General features: G+C 42.9%; 1 protein-coding gene across 2 annotated transcripts in view; it reads left to right on the forward strand.

Annotated features, from left to right (window-relative positions):
• Nucleotides 1-6,732: 6,732 nt before the first annotated feature.
• The window catches only part of PRKCH (protein kinase C eta), a 230,842-nt gene continuing 220,001 nt past the window's right edge, over nucleotides 6,733-17,573 (forward strand). Inside the window, exon 1 of one of the 2 annotated variants that reach the window (XM_055538260.1) lies at nucleotides 6,733-7,437. In XM_055538260.1, coding sequence (XP_055394235.1) covers nucleotides 7,075-7,437 — 363 coding nt within the window. In that variant the 5' untranslated portion in view covers nucleotides 6,733-7,074. Of the gene's footprint in view, nucleotides 7,438-9,084; nucleotides 9,151-17,573 lie in introns of those variants that run through there. The other variant, XM_055538261.1, reaches the window with a different exon arrangement.

Consider the following 17,573-nt stretch of genomic DNA (forward strand, 5'->3'; position numbering starts at 1 on the left):
TTGTAATATAGGCCAAGGACTTTTATGAATCTGTTTCTTAGCAGAATGCCTGTAAAGTTCTCCAGGGTTCCATACTACTATTAGGATTGTAAGAGGTGGCTCAGTGGTAAAGAATCTGCCTGCAGTGCAGGAGATGTGGGTTTGATCCCTGGGTCAGGAAGATCCCCTGCAGCAGGAAATGGCAACCCACTCCTGTATTCTTGCCTGGAAAAATCCATGGGCAGAGGAGCCTAGAGCCTGGTGGGCTGCAGTCTGTGGGGTCGCACAGAGTTGACATGACTGGCGACTGAACAAGCGCATACTACTATTAGGAAAGGCTCTTGGGTGATATAAAAGTTTCAAGTGAAAATATTCTAATGGGTAGATTCGAGTAGGTGAGTTATGTCGAAAGTAAACCAGCCATGGGAGAGATTTGTGTTTGTTCCGTTTATATTCAGAAAATATTTAACTTTAGTGGAGTTTCCTGTTAGAAAACAATGGCAGAAATGTCTCACTGAGTTATTACTCCCAATCACCAGGTAATGTTTAGGCAACCTGACTGCTTTTTTAAGGGTGTATTGCTTTGATGTTTGCTCCTCTGTTCTGAGATCAGTCCCTGGAAGGCCCGTCTTTTGAGGAAGGCTGAGGAAGCGTGAAAGCTGAGCCAGTCTACCCCATCCGCTCTTTAGGACTTTGCCCCTCAGCCTTCCTTTCCCTCATTCCCTCACTCAGCACGAGCCGTTCATGCACTGAGACACAGACTTTTGGCGTCAGGACCCTGTGGCTCTCTGAGGACCTCACTACTCTGACTTCATCCCAGACTCCTCCCACCCCACCCTCCCTTCTGACTTGGCCTCTCTTTCTTCTTCCATGTCATTGAAGACTTTCCTTTTATCCTGGTTTCAGAAGCCTCACAGTGATGTGTTTAGGTGTGGGTCTGTACTGATTCATTCTGCCTAGTACACTGTGTCCTTTCAATATGAGACTCATGTCTTCCTTCCATTCTGAGAAATGTTACTATCTCTGTGGTGTATCTTACCTTTTTCTATTCTTTTTGGAACGTGTATAAGGACATTGTGGTCCACCTTTGCCACAGCATATGTACCTTTATGCATATACCCTTTTACATACTTACCTTTGCATATTTAAAAATGGATGAGACGCAGCACTGCTATAACCCCTGCCCTGTGTACCACTCACTTCTGCCTGCTGAGAATCTCCAACGTCCTCCTTTCTGTACTCAGTGTATTTAATAGTTTTCATTCCTATTGTGCAATAAAACCACCTGGGATAGGGGTAAGGCATGCATTTTTTGAAAAATGGGCCACATCTTAGCTCTTTCATGTATTAAGTATGTGATACAATTCACTTAATCATTCTGGCTTTCACTTTTCCTATGTGTAAATAGAGACAATAATACTTACATCCATGGTTGTTATGAGACTCAAATGAAATGTGTGTCAAATGCTTTGTTACAGTGCTGGTGAATACTTAATAAATGATACTATGGCAGTCAGAGTAACAGCTGAAAGGTACCCTATGCTTGACAATGTATCACATGCATTGTATTAAATAATTAAATATTTTATCTTCAGAGCCCTTACAGATGAGTACATCATTATTCATTTGTAAATTCAACATCCTAAGAACTGTTTTCTTTTATCCATGTTGCATTCCAATCTTAATCCTTTGGTATACATATTTTATGTATTTCATGACATATTTATATTTCTTTCTTTAAATTTTTAAAATGTTATTCACTATTTTTTCCTATGTTGTTTATCAAATGTCATTCTAATGACTATGTGATATTCCACTGAGTTGTTATTCTGTAATTTACTCAGTCATTTTACTATTGCTGGAAGGAAAGTTATAACCAACCTAGACAGCATATTAAAAAGCAGAGACATTACTTTGCCAACAAAGGTCTGTCTAGTCAAGGCTATCGTTTTTCCAGTGGTCATGTATGGATGTGAGAGTTGGACTGTAAAGAAATCTGAGCACAGAAGAATTGATGCTTTTGAACTGTGGTGCTGGAGGAGACTCTTGAGAGTCCCTTGGACTGCAAAGAGATCCAACGAGGCCATCCTAAAGGAGATCAGTCCTGAGTGTTCATTGGAAGGACTGATGCTGAAGCTGAAACTCCAATACTTTGGCCACCTGATGTGAAGAGCTGACTCATTGGAAAAGACCCTGATGCTGGGAAAGATGGAGGACAGGAGGAGAAGGGGACGACAGAGGATGAGATGGTTGGATGGCATCACGGACTCAATGGACATGGGTTTGGATAAACTCCGGAAGTTGGTGATGGACAGGGAGGCCTGGCGTGCTGCAGTCCATGGGGTCTCAAAGAGTCAGACGTGACTGAGCGACTGAACTGAACTGAACTAATGTAGTAGGAATTGTATATAGAGTAGTCCAAAGTTACAGTGTGACTAAGACAAGAAAAAAGAATACAGTAATTCCCCTACAAATGAACCTCAAGTTGCAAACTGTCAAAGATGCAACTGAACCATTCCATCCGTGTCAGACATGAGTGAAATTGCAGCTTGCCTTCCATCCCCTATTGCTGATGCTCCTTTAGCTCTACCATCTCTCATCTCCTCTCCCACCTCCAGTCAGTAACTCTTCTTGCCTCTTCACTTGATGCCAGCCCCTGTATGCCAGCTGTTGTACTGTACTATTGTACTTTTTGAGGTACTGTACTGTAAGATTTAAAATGTTTTATTTTTTGTGTTTGTTTTTTATGTATTATTTGTATGAAATTATTATAGATCTATTACAGGGCAATACTGTATAGCTGATTGTGTTAGTTGGGTACCGAAGTGTAATTTTGTTGGACTTAATGAACATGCTCTCAGAATAGAACTCATTTGGATGTAGTGCATTTTACTGTAGTAATGAGTGGAGCAAAAACAAACCTCTAGTCTATTAAAAAAAAACCATAATATATATTTTAAAGCAGTCTATACAGATATATGTGGCTTCCCTTGTAGCTCAGTTGGTAAAGAATCTGCCTGCCATGCAGGGGACCTGGGTTCGATTCATGGGTCAGGATGATCCCTTGGAGAAGGAAATGGCAACCCACTCCAGTATGCTTGCCTGGAGACTCCCACGGACAGAGGAGCCTGGCGGGCTACAGTCCATGGGCTTGCAAGAGTCGGACAACGACTTAGCAACTAAACCACTACCATACAGATATGCAAGTTCTACACCGTATTATGTACAAGCCACTGTTGATCAGGGTGGGATGCATATAAAGAGTGAACTTCCTTCTCCCCTGCCTTCATTAAAACTCAGGAGGATCAGCTCTGCATAACAGCTGTCATGTAGGTAAGGCTTGTATTGGCATCTAGTCCTTCCCTACAGGGACTTTGCACTAGATGCTCTTGCCTGTCTACTGTCCCCTACGAGCCACCTAATGACACATGACATGGGCTGGAGACAATCAGAGTCTTCCTCAAGATTGATTTAAAGATGCTAGTAGAGAAAATTCTCATTCTACTGGGGCTGTTAAACTAGAAAACCAGGAAGTCAAGGTTGCTGGAGACCACCTCCCTGGCTGTTAGCAGGCAAGTTTAGACAGCAGGCTAAGAGCCACAAGCATAGGTGCTTCTTAAACTAAGGTCCATTTTTTCAGCTATGCCTTGGATGGCATTCGGTCCTGTGGTCTCAGAACTGTGCAAACCCTCTCTTTTCCTGCACTGCTCTCCTTACTAAAAAGCCTTCCACCTGGTGAGTCCATCTTCCTCCTCAGTTCTCACTCTCCTCCCTACTCCAGCCAAATGTCTTGAAAGAATATCTACACTCACTCTCTTCGCTCTTATTTTTCACCTCAACCTACTCTAAATAGACTTCCACATTTACCCTTCTACCGAATCGGCTCAAAGATTACTCAGGAACTGTCCAACTCCACGGTCTTTCTTTAGTCTTGTTTATTTAATCCCTTAGCATCCTCTGACCTAGCTGACCTTTCCTTCCTGCCTGAGAACTTTTGAGTTGGTTTCCACAATAACTGGAAAACACATCCTCTTGGGTTTTCTCTTCTGCCTGCCGCTTCTCAACCCCATTGTCTGCCTCTCCTTTACCTGTAGATGTTGGGGTTTCTGGAAGTCTGCAGCCTAAGCACCTTCTTTTTCTCAAACTACATTCTCTTCCTATCTTTTCCTGTAATGGAGCTCTTATCCACTATTTTAGCTTTGATTATGATCTCTATACTAATGGCTTCTCTACTTATGCCTTTACTCCTGATTCTACCTCTGACCTTCCCAACCACATAGCCACTTGCCCACTTTGGATTTCCACTTAAATGTATCAAAGGGATATCAAACCTGACCTGTTTCGAACTGAACTCTTCACCCTCCTCCACAAATCTGCTGCTCCTCCCCTGGTGTTTCCTAATCACTCATGGCTTTGTTATCCACACAGTTGCTGAAGTCCATTTCCAACATGCTTCTTTTAGTACTTTCCTCTTCTTCATTCTCTTCTTTCCATCCATCGCTGAGACCTGTCCAGACCTGTCTCTGTCTCAGTTCCACCTCCTTAGCTTCATCACCATCACATCACCCGAGTCTGTCACCATCCTCTCCCTTCTAGACTTCAGCCACAGCATCCTCACTGGTGTCCCCACACCCGTGCTGGCTCCTTCCAGTCCATTTTTTGCACAACTCCAGAGAGATATTTTAAAACCTCAATCTCATCCTGCCCTGACTCTGCTTAACAGCCTTCCAGAGGCTTGCAGCTGTTCATAGTTAAGGTCCAAAGACCTACCAATCTGGTTAGTCTTGGCCCCTGACCCACCTTTACAGGCTCTTTTCAGCCACTTGCCCCTCCAGCCACATGGAATCCTCCTGGTTCCCCAAACAGGACAAACTGTTTTCTCAGGAACTTAGATCCTTCTGCTGTGAATTATTTTAGGTAACCCTTTCCTGATTAGCCTCCCCTCACCACTCCAGTTACATTATCCCAAGATACCTTGGTCTGTTCCTCCACCTCACCCTCTATTTATTGCTTTTCCTCTCTTGTGGGACTGTTAAGCCCCGGGAGGGCAGGCACCATGGCTGTCCTGCTCACTGCTCTGCCACCACTGCCCACTTACGCCTGGCACTGACTGATAGGGCAAAAATGGAGTATTTGGTGGCCTCACCACCTAACCCCAGGGCAGCTGTGTAGCTGCCCAGCATTTGGGACTGTCTTCTCTTAGTGCTGAGATCCAATAGCAGCAAATCCTTCAGTGGTTCTTAAAACTAGAGTCCTACTCTTTGGAGGAGAGGTTGACAAAGTTGACCCAAATGATCCCCTTGACCTTTTCCACTGGGGCCATACAGGAGCTCCCTGGATGTTGGAGAGCTTGCTTTATGGCTCTGTCTAAAGCTAAGGTGTCATCTGGGCAACATGCTACATCCCTGCCCCGTTCTTCTAAGGAAATGCTGTTTTTAAGACCAGCCTTTCCCCACCGACCATTGTTCTTTTCTCTTTTCATTCCACAGTGTGCCTAAGTGAAATGCTGAGAACCTAGGTTGAGAGCCCCAAATAGGGTAGTGGGAAGAAGGGAATAGAAAGGCTGACCTGCTCCCAGGAGACTCAGAGTGGCCAAAGAGAATGTAATTAGGGATCTTAACAGTGGCCTAGGCTTTATGGGAGGCAAATTGGTTGAGGTGGCCCTCAGGGAGTGAGGAGCTCCCAGGGGACAAAAACTGCAGGAGCCATGGAGTGGAGAAGCAACTGGAGGCGGCCCCCTCTGACTCACAAACAGAGCAACAGCCTAGAGTGTTCCTAGAAGAGGCGATTTCTTCGGAGCACGTGTACTGGGGACTGTGTCTGTGTGTGCGTGTGTGTTTGTGTGAGTGAACATTTTCTGCCCTTGTCCTGTAGGGCTGGGCGAACCAGGAACCGTCCCGCAGAGGAAGAGATTTAGTAGTCTCGGCCACGTCTGTCTTCAGAACCTACCTTTCCTGCTCTTTGTGCAACAAGACACACCTCTCCGAGGAAGGAGGCGGACATCATTACTACTGCCCTATTAAAACACACACACACACACACACACACACAACAACCGTGTAATTACTCTCCGCAGGAAAGGCGCACAACAGGATGGGCCTGAGCTGAACTCGGGATGAGCCGTCCCTGTAAAGATTAGGAAAAGGAACCTCCCCGCCATGCACCCGCCTCCGGCCAGGGCCTCTCCCAGATGGTCAGGCTGGGTTGCCAGACCACCTCCTAGGGTGAGAGGGTGGTCGCGGGCGTCTCCCAGCCACGCGGGTTCCCTGTTCCTTCTCCTACCCGCCTTCCAGCTCTCGCTGGCTCTGTCTCCCACGCCTCAGGTGTTTGCTGGGGCTGGGCCACAAGCCCTTCCCTTTTTGGCCTGCACCTGGGGTAACCTCCAGCCCCGAGCGCCCGGCCAGACCCTGCTGCAGCGAGTGCGCACGGAGCGGTGCGAATCGACCCGCGCGGGGCTCTCCGGGCTGCGTGCGCCCCGCCACTGCCCGAACACCGGGCCGGGCTCCGGCTGCGCGCCACGCCCCCGGGCTTCGCACGGCGCGCGAGCCCCTTGCAGGGTGTCTGTGAACTTGGAGCCGAGCGGCTCGAGGCTCCTACCGGGGATGCGGCGGCAGCTGCTTCCTGGTTTGAAGCTCGCCGAGTGGGGGAGAGCGTGAGCCCGCGGAGGCGGGGGCAGGAGCCGGAGCCGGAGAGGGCGGAGGCGGGGGCAGGAGACGCTGGAGGCTCGAGCTAACCGGACGGGTCGCTCCGGCTCTCCCGGGAGAGGCGCTTCCTGGCCCTGAAGAAGGGGCGAGTACCGTGCGAGCCCCCGGGAGGCGCCGCGCGCTCCAGAGGGACGGTCGGGCGACCCCGGCCCGCTGAGGGCTCGGCGCCCGGCTCCCCTCCTTTCCACCTCGCGAGGGAGGGAGGGAGGGAAGGAGGGGAGGAAAGGTCCGGTGGAGGAGGCAGAATGGCCGGTCGAGGGGAGCTTGGGTGCTGCTTTTCCCAGGAGCTGCCTCCACTCCTGCGGCCGCCGCGAGGGCTGGCCTGAGCGAGGGCTCCCCTCTCTCCGGCTGCGAGACCGCGCGGTCCCCGGGGCGGGACAGCGGCGTCGGCATGTCGTCCGGCACCATGAAGTTCAATGGCTACTTGAGGGTCCGCATTGGCGAGGCCGTGGGGCTGCAGCCCACCCGCTGGTCCCTGCGCCACTCGCTCTTCAAGAAGGGCTATCAGCTGCTGGACCCCTACCTGACGGTGAGCGTGGACCAGGTCCGCGTGGGCCAGACTAGCACCAAACAGAAGACTAACAAGCCCACGTACAATGAGGAGTTCTGCGCCAACGTCACCGACGGTGGCCACCTGGAGCTGGCCGTCTTCCACGAGACGCCCCTGGGCTACGACCACTTTGTGGCCAACTGCACCCTGCAATTCCAGGAGCTACTGCGCACGGCCGGCGCCTCGGACACCTTCGAGGGCTGGGTGAGTACCTGGAGCCCTCCCCTTGGTGTCCACTCCGCACCTTTCTCTTCCTTCATTTTTACAGAACTTGCCTGGGACCCGCTTTCCCATCTTCCCAGGCTCCGCGGCTCAGGGAATTCCCTCCACTTTTGGACCACGTCCAGGTGGCCCGTGGCACTGGTGATGCGACCGTGGTGGGTGTGCGAGGGCATAGCTGTTCCTCTAAGAAGCCATCCTGGATATGGTTCCTCTTGGGGATGGCAGCTTGGGCTAACGGGAAGTCGGGGGAAGGGGCGATCACCCCCTCCTCCCAGACTTTGAGTAAGGCGCCCCAACTCGATGCACGCGGGTAATATAGGAAAGGCAAGGAAGGTGTGTTAGGAAAGTGACTTGCTTTGGATAAAGCTCTTTAAGCGTTTCTTAAGCGAAAGGCATGCATTCTCGCAGGTATTATTCATAATGTTTATGGATACGTGTTGGTTCAGCCGCTCAGACGTGCACACGTGTTTCAGCATGCACATCCATTACATCCCAGAGGTAAATAACCCACACTGGCAGGGATCGGAGTGCCTGGGTCTGCAGTTGGCAAAGTTTTGTTAAGCAGTTTTTCAAGGAGATGAGATTTACATGTGTTTGCAGGCAACTTCAGTTCAGTTTCAGCCCAAGAGGTCTGATTCCTACCGTTAGTGTTTCTGCTGTTACTGGTCTTGAGAGTTTCCAGGGCTCCTCAGCAGTTTGTGAACCACCCTTGGTTTCTCACCTCACCTGCTTGTATTTCTGTGTATTGACAAGTAGTTGCCCGCAACGTCTTACTTGCCTGTGCTTTTCACATAGTTCCCATGAGGCAAAATGTCTGCTGCAAATAAATTAAAATGTCTAGAGCACTCTACACAGTGCTAAAATGCTTTTGCTTCCTAATCTTCATACTGCCTTTGAGATGCCGGTGTTATCCTTCCCACATGTATGTGATGAAATGATAATTAGAATGAAGTGGTCTGGTTTGGCCAAATAAGTCCTTTGAAGACTCTCAGGAGTTTAATGATTTAAATTCTGGAGGATGTCAGTTTTGAGGCCAGAATGTGAATCAGTTTTGAAAACCCTGTTTGAAATTAACAAGTGGGGGAATCAGATGGATAATAAGAAAGACTCATTTAGATATTTATTTTACACTTTGAGGAATTGATACTTTTATCATATATTTTGTAAAATTACAGCTAGCTTGTGGAGTAGTCTCTTAAATAGGAGAAAAAACCATAACGACTGTTTAACTGTAACATCAAATTATATTGAGTTAATTTCCCTTCAACTAAATTTACTTTGTGAAATTTAGAAGTGGACTGGAGAGGAACGGCCAAAATAGAGATTGACATTTTATTTTGTGAATTTCTGAATAGGAAGTAGAGATCAGTCTAGGAATCTGAATGGAATTATTAAATTAGTACCCGGTTAGGAGTTAGATTGGGCAAAGCTCTAAAGAACCGGGTTCTGAAATATAATGGTGCAGACTGACCAATGGCCATTAGAAGCATGTTTTCCAAGAGAGATCCTAGACTGGTTTTCTTTACCCATAATCCGCACATTTGAATCACCTGAGGGACTTTTAAAAATCCCTACTTTTAAAGACTCTAGATGAGACTCTGGCTGTGGACACCAGCATCAGTATTTTTCGGCTCTCCAGGTGATCCCAATATGCAGTCAAGTTTGAGAACCTGTAGCCTAAATGAAGACCACAAGGTAAGGGCTGGAAGAAGCATAAGTATAGGAAGATTCAGGTTACTTGAAAAAGTGGGGTGCCTATTTAGATCTGCCTATTTTCCCACTGGCTGTAGATTTAAATGTAAATTAAATTTACATATCTTTTCTGAATTAATTATATTTAGGTGTTTAATGTAACCCGGTAGCAGTGGTCTGAAAAATACAAGTGTTTGGTAGGCTATATCAGCATTTAAATGACCTTGACATTGGTGATTTGTCAGATACTCATTCAGTGAGGAGGCAGAGTTTTTTAAATTCTTGGTATTTTGAAACTGTGACGATAGGGTAGATAAAATAGGCAGTGAGTTTCCTTTTTAAAAAATGTTTTGTTAAAATAATTTTGTTAAAATATTTGGAAATATATGGAATGCTTGTTTTTTAAATGATCCTCTATAGGTCTAAAGTGGTTTTGAAATTTAGAACTACAGAATTATTTATTTGTCCTTAGCATATTAAATTGAAATGCATAGTTTATTCAGAAAGCTATAAATGGAATAATTTACTCCATGATAAATTTATTTTTTGCAACTGAAATTACAGGTTGCTAAACAAAATAAACTAGCAGTTTAATTCTTCCTAGATCAGGAGAAGAGACAAAAACAGAGGTTACCGTTATTATTAGAATAAAACAAAGTTGTTACGCTTTTTTGCTTAACATAGTTTCTAAGTATTAAGAAGATAGTCTTTGACATTGATTTTGTACCAGTTTCATTGATATTACCTTCTAAGCTTGATGAGAGAAAGGGATCTATTTTATGCAGTTATATTCCTAGTACCGAGGAGGCAACCCATTCCAGTATTCTTGCCTGGAGAATCCCACCGGACAGGGGAGCCTCATGGGCTACAGTCCCTAGGGTCGCACACGACTGAAGTGACTTAGCACACATGCACACATTCCTAGTACCAGGCACAGTGCCTGCCGTGGATTAGGCAATCAACCATTTCTTTCCTAACTACATTTATTTCATTTAATTTGCATTATATCCAAGGAGGTAGTGAGATATAATATGACAGCTAAAGAAGTTCTTAAATGGAAATTCAGTGTTAAACTCTTCAATTAGAAAAGATTTCAAAGACCTGAGTTTCTGCCTGAAACTAGGAAAGAACGAACCAGTCAAATCCTAGGTAAGCAGAAAGAAGGAAATGTAAAGATAGCAGAAATCAGTGAAGTAGAAAGCAGAAACAGTAGAGAAAAATCAGTGAAACAAAAACATTGGTTCTCTGGAAAAAACACACACACACAATAAAATTGATAAATCTCAAGACAGAATGATCAAGAAAAAAGATGACACAAATTACCAATGTTAGAAAATGAGAAAACATCACTATAGATCCTATGGACGTTAAAAAAAAAAAAGAGAGAATATTATGAATAACTTTATGCCAGTAAATTCTGCAATTTAGATGAGATGAATAAATTCCTTGAAAGATACAGATGACCAAAACTCATTCAAACAACTAGCCTTATGTCCATTAAGGCAATTGAATTTGTAGTTAAAAAAACTTCCACAGTACAAACTTGAGGTCCCAGGTGGCTTAACTGGTGAGTTCTATCATACATTTAAGGAAGAAACATTGGCAATTACACAGACTGTTCCAGAAAACAGAAGAAAAGGAAACACATCCTGGCACATTTCATGAGGCGAACATTACCTTTATACTAAAACTTGATGGATGCTTTGCAAATAAATAGAACTAAAGACCAATGTCCCTTCTGAGTGTAGATATTAAAAAATCTTAAATTTTAGGAAATCACACCCAGCAATATAGAAAATGATCAAATGGGGTTATAACCAGGACTGCAAGGTTCATGGTTGACTAAGCATTTAAAATCAACCAGTGCAACTCTTCAAATTAACAGAATAGTTTAATACCAGAAAAAAAGATTCATATGATCAGGTCAATAGATAAAGAATTTGACAAAATTCAATATCCATTCATGATAAAAACTCTCAACAAACTAGTAATAGAAGGGTACTTTTCAACCAGATGAAGGACAGCTATGAAAAACCTACAAGTAACATGTTGATGGTGAAAAACTGAATGATATTCCCCTAAGATCAAGAGTGGCAAGGATAGCTACCCTTACCACTTCTGTTCAACAGTGTAGTGGAGGTCGCAGTCAGTGCAACAGGCAATTAATAAAGTACATGCAAAGGAAGAAGTTAAAGTGTCTATAGAAAAATCTAAGACACCTACACAAGGGTTACTAGAACCAACAGGCTATGTTTAGCTAGGTTGCAGGATCCAAACCAATCTACAAGTTACTTGTTTCTTCAAACTCTCAGTGAACAACTGAAAGCTGAAATAGAAAAATACCATATAAAAGAGCATCAAAATATGAAATTGGATAAATCTAATAAAACATGCAAGACTTGGTCACTGAAAATGAGAAACCTTTGCTGAAATAAGTTAAAGATCTAAATAAATGGAGAGAAATACTGTGTTCATAAATAGGAAGATTCAATATTCTTAAGACCTCAAAATTTCCCAAATTGTTCAATAGATTTAATGTATTTCTAGTCAAAATATCATCAGGCTTTGTTGTAAAAATTAACAAACTGATTCTAAAATGTATATGAACATGTGAAGGACCCAGACTTATCTAAGAATAATTTTGAAAAAGGATGAGTTGGAGGACTTAAAGTATCTGATTTCAAGACTTATTACAACACTACTGTAATCAAGGTAATGTGGTATTAAAGAGAGTCAGATCAGTGGAGTAGAAGAGAGTCTAGAAATAGATTCATACATATATGATCAGTTGACTTTCTTTTGACAAAGATGTCAAGGCAGTTCCATTGTGGAAATGATAATTTTCTTAACAAGTGCTACTTGAACAATTGAATAGCTATATGCAGAAACTTGTGCATTGACTTTAATCTTACATTATACACAAAAATTAACTGAAAATGGATCATAGACCTAAAAGTAGGATTTTAGCTGTAAAATTTTTATGAGAAAACATAGACGAAAATCTTAGTGACCTTGGTCACCGCAAGTATTTTTCAGATAGGACCACAAAAGCAAGTACTATAAAGAAATCAAATCAGACTATTTAAATTAACTGTTGCTTTTCAGAAGATTCTTAAGAAGAAGACACAATCCACTGGGAGAAATTATTTGTAACATGTACATCAGACAGGGGACTTTTAACAGGAATATATAAAATGACAATGAGAAAAATACTCAGTTTAAAAATGGGACGCAATGAGAAATGTATTCAAATTAAAAATGGGACAAAGATTTGAATAGGCACCCTTAATGGAAAATAGCACAGTAAAAGATTAGTTAAGGAGAAGTAAATTAAGACCCAAACCCATGGGAAAGTCTAAAATTAAAGAGACTGATCATACCTTGTGAGTGAGCAAGTGGAGTAACTGGAACTGTCATATACTACTGTGAGGAATATAAAACGATAATCATGTTGGAAAACACTTTTGATACTTTCTTAGTGTTAGAAATGTACTTACTATGGGACCTAGCTACTCTTAAATGAAACCATGTATACATAAATATTTTTAGCTGCTTTATTTGTTATATAGCCCCAAACTGGAAAATGTCAGTCAACAGGTGAATATTTAAGCAAATTATGTATCTATACAATGGAATACTACCCAATAATAAAAAGTAATGAACTATTGATACATGCAACAAAATGAATGAATCTCAAAATATGTACTTTATGTACTGAAAGAAGCCAGACAAAGAGAATATATAGTGGATGTTTTCATTTATGTAAAATTATAGAAAAGTGTAATTTGCAGTGATAGGAAGCAGAGCAGTGGTTGCCTGGGACCAGAGGAATGAAAGTGATGGAGGGATGGATTACAAAGAAGGCATAAGGAAACTTTTGAGGGAAAAGAACATATTCATTATTTTGATTGTGGTGATGGTTTCCCAGTTATATACTTAGGTCTAAGCGCTTCAGATAGTTCGCTGTTAAGTCTGTGCATGTGGACAAGTATACCCAATAAAGCTGTAGGGAAAAAACAACGAGGATTTATTATCCTTATTTTCCCAAAGAAGACGTTAAGTAAGTAAAATGCCTGAATTAGATTTGAGCCAAGGCTGACTCTTGAAAACTACATTGTCTCTTTAGTGAAAAAAAAAAAAAAAAAAATCAGAGTAGAAGCATTAAAAAACAAAACAAAACAAAGTCATTCAATATAGTTTCTGACTTTAGGACAGTCTCATTTTCTAAATTATCACTGTCAGCTTTTTTTATGTTCCTTCTTGAACTGGTTTATTTTGTATAATTTCTTGGACTTGTGATACCTGAAAATTTGTCCAAATTAAAACCTTATTTCCTTCTTTCACTTGTTTGCTCATTATTCGCTAACTTTCCACATGGAGACCAGCACCTAATATACTTATTGCAGAACATGGGGACATGGGAGGAGGCAAGAGAAGCTGGAGGCTGCGTCATGGAAAGACCTTGGCATCCCCTCAGGAAGGAAGGACCTGCTTGGCAGGATCCCAAGCTGTTTTCCTGGTTCAGCCCTCCTGAAGACATTCTGTTCCCTCCAGCACTGGGAGGGCTGCGTTCTCTCAACTTCTCACTCAGGGTACCTGTCTGGTAGTCTTGTCAGAGGAAGCAGCCAGGTTACCACTGGGCAATCACTGATTATCTTTGCCCTTTATTCGTGGATCCAGGTACATGGATTTAGAGCATCGGATTGAATCTTCTAGATTCGTTATCTGTTGGTTCATTCTCTTTTGTATTTTGTAGTTTTTCATTCTCATGGTTGTTTTTCTTTGGTGTCGATTGGGGTGGAGTGTTTAGGAGGAAAACATTTTAGCGTGTATCGGGAGGTTTATCCCAGTATATGTGAATTGTATTATTTATATTGTGTCTTCAGTTTCATGATAAGAATTTTGCTGCAGTGGGGCTGTCTGTTTCTCATCTTGGTCAAGTTATGGTTCAAATGTTTCAGGCATTTTCCAGACCACATTATCTATTACTCTTCAATGCACTCAATACTCTCTGCTAAGCTAAGTCACTTCAGTCGTGTCCGACTCTGTGCAACCCCATAGACGGCAGCCCACCAGGCTCTCCCGTCCCTGGGATTCTCTAGGCAAGAACACTGGGGTGGGTTGCCATTTCCTTCTCCAATGCAGGAAAGTGAAAAGTGAAAGTGAAGTCGCTCAGACGTATCCTACTCTTAGCGACCCCATGGACTGCAGCCTACCAGGCGCCTCCGCCCATGGGATTTTCCAGGCAAGAGTACTGGAGTGGGGTGCCATTGCCTTCTCCGACACTCTCAGATCATTGTTAATCTGTTTTATTATACCGTTCTCTTTTGGGCTATAAGTACCTTGAGATCAGGGACCCCCGTCTCTCTTATTCATTGTTCTAAGTCCAGCATCTTGGGCAGTGTCAGGTGTATAGTAGATACTAAATATTTGTCAGAATGTGTTTTTGGAGCAAGTAGAATGTAAGCACTTTGGAAAGATTTTTACTTAAACATTCATCTTTTAAAAAGGAAAGAAATAGAAGTAATTGAGGAGTGACCAGTTATTCCAATGATCAGTGTTCCATTTAAAAAATTAATTAATTGCACATCAACTTGTGCTTTAAAGACTGGATCAGATTTTTATCCTTTGAATAGGGTAATAAATTGAAAATTGCGTTTGTAAAATGACTGGCTTTTGTTCATTTTAAAAGGCTGATTAGCAAACCTGTTAACTGGTAGTTTGTGAGCCCGACATGTTAAATTTGGTTGTACTTCAACAGTGGAGAGCTAATGAGGTTGGTGGGCAGAGTGAATCATTGTATCGTATGTAATTCTTAGTACAGTTTTGGTATCTAGCAAGAGTTAGAATGATGACTGTGATAGTAAAAGTGCAGTAGTTTTTTTACAAGGTAGCTAGCATTTACGTAGAATCAGAGAGATGGCTTGGATTCTTTGTAGTCTTTCTTCTCTTTTGCAAAACAGTTGGCTAGGTCTGGTACTCCATTTATGTTGGCTGCTGGCCCCATTTTGTTAGAATATGATGAAAATGAGGCCTGAAACTCAGTGCCTGATCACTTTCTTTCCACTTTCATCACTGCTGTATTCACAATTATCTTTCTCAATTGCCAAGCTGATAATCATTCCTTTACCTAAAACCTTTCGGTGGTTCCCCACTGCCCTTAGATAAAGCACAACTCTTTAAAATGGTATAGAATATTCTCCATGAGCTGGGCTCTGATTTCCTCTTCAGCCTTATGGCTCACCTCTCCCCAACCCACACTTTCATGCTCCAGCCACAATGATCAGCTTTCAGTTCCTCAAGAGCCATCATGCTAATTCCTGCTCGTGCTTCATGTCTCCCTGTAGTTATCACTTGACCCAGGAAACTTTCCCTGATGTGCCAGGTCTAAGGTTGGCTCTCCTCCTCCTTAGTGTTCCCTCAGCATCCTAAGATCTCTACTGTCCCCTTCCCCTCTCTCCGGAAAGGACAGATATATGAATTGATTGGGCTCTTGTGGAAGGGTATGGTATTGATCAGAGGAGTTCAGGGTTTAAAAGTGTGGGCTGTTGACTGAGGTTCATCCCCTCTGCCCCTGGGGTAGCTACTCACAGACTATTACATGTTTCTCTATGAAATGCCAAGCCCTGAATGAACCTTCCTCCACCATTAAGCATGTCCTATGTACCCGGCATGGTGCTCTGCCCTGGAGAGGCCAGTGGGCAAGACAGACATGGCCTTTTTCTTCATAGACCTCATAATTCCATGGGGGGCCGGGGCAGAGATTGGGAAAGTGGTGACTGGGGAAAACAACTAGGAAATGACAGAAGTGAGGACTATGATGCTGGTGAGTGCCTACTTTGGGGAGACCAGAAACATTTTCCTGGAGGAAAAGCAGCTAATTTTTAAGGCTTCAGCATAGATAGCATGGCCACAGGTCTACTTCAGTTAAACGGTTTGGAAAAACCATCCCTCAAAAGAAGAAAAGGAACTTCTGACTTGATAATGTTTTCCCAGAGAGACATCACAGATCTTTTTGAAAGGTAAATGCTCCTGATCCCTAGAAAGCTTTCCATCTTCTGAAAGTTTGGAGGGAACTAAATTTCAATGTCTGTGAACAGATGACCTGAAAGAACATTTAACTCCCCAAGAAAGAAAACAGTAACACCTTTTTTTGAACCATCAAACATCCCAAGTTTTGTGCAGATCAGAAAAGAATCATAGATGTTGAAGCAGGAAGGTCATCTTGTTTGGAACAGTAACAAAAAGCCTGACAGCTCTTAGGCCCATGGATGCCCTGCAGATGTATTCATTTGGCAGAGATGTTTTTAACATTGACTCTGAAGAAATGGCAACCCACTCTGGTATTCTTGCCTGGAAAATTCCATGGACAGAGGAGCCTGGTAGCCTACAGTCCATGGGGTCGCAAAGAATCCGACATGACTGAGCGACTTCACTTCACTTCACTGAAGACATTTCATTCTGTGGGGTTTGCTGCAGACCTCACCACTCCCTAAGACTCAGTCCCCTATTAGCTGCTTGATCCTGGGAGGTTTTTAGCTCAAGTATTTGTTTTCAGAATGTGGGAACAACAAATAGCTCAAGTATTTGTTTTCAGAATGTGGGAACCGAAGCTCTAGCTAAAGCATTACTGTTTCCTTAGCTCATGTGATATGTAACAGACACATACTTATATACTAACATCACACACACACTTATACACTAACATTTACATAGATATGAAGATATACTTATTCAAATCTATTTAGATATGTAGTCATTTATTAAATATATTAAATTAGATATTTGCTTATTTAGATATTTATTTATCTATTAATATGTTTCCTAAAATTTTAGTGGAAGGTGGCTTATTAGTAAATATATGGGAAGTTAACTTTAACTGCAAATTAGTTTGGTATTAACTACCCAATTAAAAAAGAAACTCTTTGTATTTCATTGTACAACTTACAGCAATATCTAAGTACTGTGCTATGAGAGTCAGGAGAGCTGGGGTCAAGGTTTGGCTTTGCCATCTGTCAGCTGTGACCTCAGGCAAGCCTCTGTGTAATAGGCTCTCAGCTCCCTGGTTTCTAGCAGGAGGGGATTGCACTAGAGTCTCTCTAGGGACCCTTCCATCTCTCAAGCTGCTGCCTCCATATGTTAGGCAATTACATCATTTCTTTGCTTTTGGAGTAATTGGTTTGGTTTTAAGCAGTCAAAATGACTTATGTCTTATCAAAGTTAGTAACTCCTAAGAATTAAATTGGTCCAAATCTAAATTGCTCAGGCTTGGAGAGGATTTAGCTCATGTCTAAATGACTTTTAGCATTGGTAGTGATGTTGGTCTTATTTCCTTGGCTTAGAATCAACCTTAAGGAATTACAGTGGGTTCTCATTTTAAACCGTGCAATTGTATCTCTTGATTTACACTAATGGGCTCCTCATTC

The sequence above is a fragment of the Bubalus kerabau genome, chromosome 10 (genome assembly GCF_029407905.1).
Source record: "Bubalus kerabau isolate K-KA32 ecotype Philippines breed swamp buffalo chromosome 10, PCC_UOA_SB_1v2, whole genome shotgun sequence".
Taxonomy (NCBI): Eukaryota; Metazoa; Chordata; class Mammalia; order Artiodactyla; family Bovidae; genus Bubalus; species Bubalus kerabau.